Below are 6,473 nucleotides of genomic sequence, written 5' to 3'. Positions count from 1 at the left end.
TTTATAGACACTCTATATTCTATAATTTCTCCACTGTGATATCATAGAATATCAGGGTTGGAAGGGACCTCAGGAGGTCATCTAGTCCAACCCTCTGCTCAAAGCAGGACCAAGCCCCAATTTTTGCCCCATATCCCCAAATGGCCCCCTCAAGGATTGAACTCACAACCCTGGGTTTAGCAGGCCAATGCTCAAACCACTGAGCTATCCCTCCCCCCACGTTGACATACTTCTAGCACTAATGTTCAGTTTTGCTTTTCCTACCTTCATGACTGGCAACAATTTTCTCCAACCTAGAAGAACAGAATGAGGTTATATACCTGATTTCCCTCCCATATTAACTATTCCCAACCTCAGGGCAATGCTCCTTTCAACTAAGGGACCCAAGATATCCCTCAGGCTCCAGTTAATGCCACTCCAATATTAGACAGAGAGTCCTTTTTAAAACAAAATACTCTGCTCCCAAGGGGCCAGGCACTCTGGCTCTATTCTGGCAGAGTTAAGTTGGAACAAAGATAAGCCATCTGAAGATAGAATTACTCTATAAAATCAAATGCACAGAGAAGAATTAAGGTACCTGGAGGAGAAATCCTTAAGTTCTACAGGTGCAGACTTCCAGAGTGCTACAGAAAACCAGGCGCCCCAGGTCATGTCTCTGTTCGTACTGCTTTAGGGAAGTATTTTACACACGTGCCATCATACTATTAAGTTCAGTATGTGTGAGCCAGCTGCACAGTATTATTAATATTGTAGTAACACACACAGGCACCAATCAGTGTCAGAGTTCCATCATGCTAAATGCTGTACAACCACATAGGATGTAAAATGAACTTGAATTTTATCTGCAGAACTCACCTATTTTATGAGCTCACATAGATGTTTGGGCAAAACAAAATTCATGTGTGAGGCAGCATCAACAGGTTCCCAATGCTAACTTAAAAAAAAAAAATCTTAAATAATTTAAATGGCCTTTACCAGCATGTGCAGTGCAACTTCACCCTTCTCTCTAGCACGGATGTTGGTGTCTTTCACCTTATCCTCCTTGGACTGGCAAGCATGTGAAAAGCAAAAAAGTAATCTTAATACTCACTTTTTAAGCTTGATTCTGAAACATGGCCTTATTCTGAGACATAGCACTACTCTGTGACCTGAACCGTAGTAGAAAAGTATGCAGTAACATTTAAGACATAGTTGCACAGTGATGTTAAGTATATGTCACAGAAAGAACAAGTAGTAATTCTGCCACCTCTCAGATGGTACCCGTGGCTACAGGATTCCCCACTGACATATCAGACAAAAATGTCATTCAAAATAGTTTGTTCTTTCTCCTTTATTTAGCCACAAATACAAAAGCGACCAAACCCAATTCAGTGGAGCCCAATAAAGAATACCTCTTGACAGAATAAAACTGTTCAAAATGAGAGTCTCATGAAACCCAACCAGAATATATACAAGAATGCAGCAGAGCCCTTGTAAAATATGAGGAATCACCTCTGGGTGCATCTCAGAGTAAAATACAATAGAAAACTGATCAGTTAAGAGAATACATTTGTTATAAAACAAGCTTATGCCCGGAATGGGTTTCCACTGTACCATTCCTTTTGCTATTTAAATACCGCCACAATTTATTTTAGGTGCAAATTTGAAGCTCCTAGGGTGAAATCAGTTACCCAAGTAGAAATTTAGGGTACTCCATTGTAACCAAGATCAGGTTCTGACCCCACACAATTGAAAGGGTGTTTAGCATTGGCTCTGGCCAGTAAAGTGGTGTAAGGTGTTGGTCTCTCTCCCCCATGACCCCACCTAAATCAACACCAATGCAATTCACACTTGATCGGTAGCACCTTTGCTATTCTAGTAGTAGTTTACTCTTGAGCAAAAAACTGGCCCTCCTTATGCCAAAAGAAATAATGCAGTGGTTCTGAGTTGTGATAAATGTCCACTAGGATAAGACTAGGACTAGGACAAGATCACCAAACCCACCCAGCCTCTGGGACACAGAATTCCTTTTCTGTGATAAGCCTGGTCAATCTGATTTGTCAACGCTTTGTTCAGAGATATAAAACTCAGAATACAGTTTACAAAAGAATATTTCCTTATAGAACATCTTAATGTCAAAATATTAACAAAAACACAATTTATGTTAATGCTGAGAATAGCGGTTTTGAAAAATTAAAACTAAAAATAAGCTGTCACTAACAATAATAGACAAAAATACACTAAACGTTAAAAAAGGGTCCAATGTTCTGAGGCAAAATGGAATCATTTGAGACAAATTGTTTACAAAGGGAGTTAAACACTCAGCATAAACCTATCACAAGTGTTAACATCCACTAGTGTGATTTTATTTTTGGACAAACTTCAGCAATTCATTTTTTTTTTAAATCTGCTAATACAAAAATGTAAAAAACCCAAGCACTTCAGTTTTTAGACAAACTTTGTTAAGCTTGAACTGTACCTTTGTCTCAGTTACTTAAGAACTTAAAATTGAAGTTGGCAATAAAACCAGCTCAGCTGAGTTTTTAGGCTTCCCTCACCCTGCGCTAAACTATTAGTTCTTAAAAGGCTCCAATCTCAGTCCCCCACGGTCTGTAGGGCTTGCCAAGGTTTGCCGACTGTGCTGGTGTGGATGGACTGAGTACATTAGGTGACAGCAAATGGAACGAACCAAATGAAAAGGGGAACGCAGACAAAGATGCCATGGAGGACAGCAGAGGAGGAGATAGTTTGGAAGTAGAGGTGACCACAGGAAGCACTGGTCCAATGCTGCCATTAGGGGGCAGTCTCAGTGAAGAAGTTTCAGCATGTGGAGCAGCAATTCTGCTCTGGTGATGTGGTTCTGTAGAAGACGTTGTGGTACTGGAATTACTGTGCCCATTCTGAGGCAATAACAACGGGTGAGAGATGTGAGGATGATGTCCAAAGGCACTGCCCCAAGGAATATGTCCAATGCCGGTGTGGGCACTACTTGCTGCTTCCCGTTGAGAGGCATAATTATTGAGGTGAGACACCAGTCGAACTCGAAGAGGATCAGAAGTATCCAGACCCTCAATAATACTAAGGTACCGGACTACTTCAGCCAGGCACTCTCGAAATCCTAAACTCCGATAGTCCATAGCAAGAGCGTGGGCATCAAAATAGCCTAAGAAAAAGGAACAAAGAGTGGAGTCTTAAAATACCGTTTTTAGTCACTGACTACTCTGCATCCTCCACACTCCCTACAAGTACATTTCACTTGAGTGTGACGGTTATATAGTTGCAGTTTTCCCCAACCACAGAATGGCTTCCAAAAACTCTTCTATGGTCTAACAAGTTTTTCTTTTATAGTATCTGTGTTGTGATGCAGCGAGTCCCAGGACCAGTCGCAGACTGGCACGTATAAGCTGAAACTTCACACTACCAGCAAAGAACGCACAAAGAGGAGAGATGTATTTTCCAATGCTAGCTACATCAATGGACACAAAGCCACTGAACAGTGAAATTCATTAGTCACACACATGTAACTTATCACAGGCCACTTTCACAGACTAGCTGTCGGTCCTCAAATATCAATTTATACATTCGCATTTGTGTTAGCTCCTCCACTACCCATTTCAACCTAAAACATTAAACAGCCAAAAAGATCCCACATAGACCACTTGTTTTAGGCTGGGGGGTTGAGAAAAAGCTTGTGTTTCTCTTCAGTGGCTGAAAGTTACTTCACTTCACAGTGCTGCCATAACCTTACAGAAACTTGGATAACAAATCATTTTCTCAACAGAGTCTACCTATAGTCTACGACAACATAATCTGCACTTAACATAGAACAGTAAATAGACTATACAATGTTCCATGTAAGAGGAAATACTGAATTTCCCAGTCGTGTATACACATATTTCCATTTGATTTCTCCTCCCACTGCATGCAGATGACAAGTTTGTGGGACATTCAGTTACGGCTCAGGGTGCTGCTTGGTCTGACTTCAACTTTGTCGCTGTAATCACGGTTTGTTCAGAACTATTGAATCTGTTGTCAGATAAAAGATTACCTTTGCCTCCTGCTGTATGCAACATTTTCAGGTGATCCACAGTCATCTGCAAAATTTCAGCTTTTTCCAGTTTGGCTGATCCCTTGAAAAAGAGAGAGCGCAAGAGAGGAGAGGGGGTAGAATAGGTCAATTTTTAGAAGATCTAAAAGAATTTGGCAGAAATAGTGCAAAATAAACTATAAAAGGGTAAGATGCAGCACCACTTCTAGTCTGCAGTCCTTGTGACCCAGTCACCTATGCACTAATTATAGTCAGAGCCCATTGTGAATTACCTGCTTTTCAAAAGCACTTGGCACCAGTCTCCTCAGCTCCGACAAGCTGTTATTGATTCGATCCCGGCGACGTTTCTCGATGATCTATGAGTAAAACAGACAAGTTTTCAGCGTTGAATGCAAAAGGCACGCTGGGGCAAAGCAGCTTGACCCTGGGAGGGTATCAGTAGTTCGTGAACGGGGACTCACCCCTCTGCGCCTTTTCCTGGCCAGGATCTGGGAGGTGGTGGATGGAGACATTGAACCGGGAGCTGAACTCAAGTTTCTGAAATGAATCACAAACAGTTAGCGCAGATGCCGGGAGTGAGAGAAACGGGGCTGTAAGGAAGGATCAGCGCAGCCGCTCCCATAATAACAACGCGTGGGCGGAGGTGGCTCCGCGCGGGGACTCCGGGAGGCAAAGGTGCGAGCCGCCAGGGCAGGGAGCCTGCCTACCCGCGGCGGGCACAGAGCACACCCCGGGTGCCGCTCCCCCGAGGATCGCCGCGAACGGGCGCCTCCCCCGGCCCACGCACCCCATGCCCCCGGGGGCACAGCGCCCCCGCTCCCCTCCTCACCCATTCTCGTCCGCGCTCTCCTTCTCCACCTCGACGGGCTCGTCCAGCTCCTCGCTGTCAGAGGAGCTGTACTCGGGGTGCGCCCGCTTCATGCTGCTGCTGCTGCTGCTGCTGCCGCCGCCGCCGCCGCCGGGCAGGGGAGGCTGCAGGGGGGCGGGCGGGAGGGAGGCAGGGATCGGGCCCGGGCTGGCTTGCTGGCTGGCTCAGTGCGCGCCCCGCTGCCGCTCGACCTCTGGCTCCGCCAGCTCCGTCTCCCCCATCCCGTTCCCACGCCTCGCCTCTTACCCGCGGGAGGGGGGAGGCCAGGCGCCGCCGGCCACAGACATCACATTGTAGCCACTCGCTGGCCCCGCTCTCCTGATTGGCGGACGCGCCGCCGGTTGCAGCCAATAGCCGCTGGCGGGGAGGCTGGTCAGTGACTCGCCCCCTTCCCTTGCTCCGGAGCAGCTTGGGGGTGGAGCTGCTTGGAGCGACACATGGCCGCGTTCGGAGCCCGCCCCCGTCGGTGCGCGATTGGCTGGGCCGGAGGCCAGTCAGGCGCTGGCGGAGCCGCGCGCGCGTGGCCTAGCGGCCGTGGGAAAGTTGCTCGGTGCCCGGCTGGCGGCCAATCGCGGCCGGCTGCGGCGCTGGGCGGTGCGTGCGGCAGCGGCGGCCGCCGCGTGTGAGCCTCCCCCGGCCGGGGGGCAGGCAGGGCCTGCGGCGGCTGCGCTCGGGCTATGGGCTGGGCCGCCCTCCGCGCGGGGAGCCCGGCTGCCCGGTCCGCCCTGCCAGCCCCCGCCGGCGTCTCGGTTCCCTTATCTCCGGCCGGGCTCTGTGCCGCCCCCAGCCCTGGGAGCGGAGCCGCTCCGTGAGATCGTGTCACCCCGTGGGCCAAGGCTCCCTTCGCGTCCCGGGCCCTTCACAGCGGGGGGCGCTGGCTCGCTACTGTCGTGACCCGTCGCCCCGCCCGTCAGCCCAGCCTCCATTGCTGGCTGCGGCGCACTGGCAACCGAGCGCCTCCCTGCCCTTTCCCACCCTGGCCCTCATGCTGGGCGCAGGGGTTTCCTTACATGCCCCCGCCCCCGTGAATTTCCCTAACACCCCCCCCCCCCAAGTTCTGTGAACTAGTTACATGCAGTGTTGCCAATTTAGTGATTGTTTGGAAATTTGAATTGAACTTGAAACGTTAATACACACTTTTTAAAAGCATATACAGGGTATCATAAAGTAAGTGTATCTGGAAAAGTATAATAGATTTGAAAAGTACGAACATACACTAGCTTCCTTATACAGCTGTTGTTTTTTTATGACCATGTCAGAGCATTCATTTCGGTGATGTTGGCCAACCTAATAATTTCAAATTATGGTTTGGAAACAAAGTCTAAATGAGCTCTCCCTCAAAGCTTGGGCTGGTGGGAAAGGCTTCAGGACTAGACTGTGTTTACGTTCACACCTAATCTACCCAGGTATCCAGCAAACAGAGCTGTGTTGCCCAAGTGATAGATTTTGGCTGGGGTTGGGTTACAAATCACTGGGGGGGAGGGGTGTTGTTCTTATTGTATGAGTAAAGGGCAGTAGAACTGTACTTAGCCTGTGTTGGTTTAGGGCATCGAGAGAGGGTGGGGGCAGGTGTTTTGC

The 6,473-nt window shown here is 48.3% G+C and overlaps 1 protein-coding gene across 2 annotated transcripts; it reads right to left on the bottom strand.

The window, feature by feature from the left end:
• Positions 1-1,335: 1,335 nt before the first annotated feature.
• On the bottom strand, positions 1,336-5,189 carry HEY1 (hes related family bHLH transcription factor with YRPW motif 1). Of its 2 annotated transcripts, none has more exons than XM_077808952.1 (5): positions 5,142-5,189; positions 4,489-4,564; positions 4,300-4,383; positions 4,028-4,109; positions 1,336-3,142 (listed from the first exon to the last, which is right to left on the bottom strand). In XM_077808952.1, the coding sequence occupies exons 1-5, from the start codon at positions 5,180-5,182 to the stop codon at positions 2,559-2,561; spliced, it is 867 nt and encodes a 288-aa protein (XP_077665078.1). In that variant the 5' UTR covers positions 5,183-5,189; the 3' UTR covers positions 1,336-2,558. The 2 variants fall into 2 exon arrangements, with proteins under 2 accessions (XP_077665078.1, XP_077665077.1); XM_077808951.1 differs by lacking the exon at positions 5,142-5,189 and adding an exon at positions 4,857-4,948.
• Between the last annotated feature and the right edge of the window lie 1,284 nt (positions 5,190-6,473).

Source organism: Eretmochelys imbricata, chromosome 2 (genome assembly GCF_965152235.1).
Source record: "Eretmochelys imbricata isolate rEreImb1 chromosome 2, rEreImb1.hap1, whole genome shotgun sequence".
NCBI lineage: Eukaryota > Metazoa > Chordata > Testudines > Cheloniidae > Eretmochelys > Eretmochelys imbricata.
Note: the sequence above shows the minus strand (reverse complement) of the source record. Positions and strands in the feature narration are given on the sequence as shown.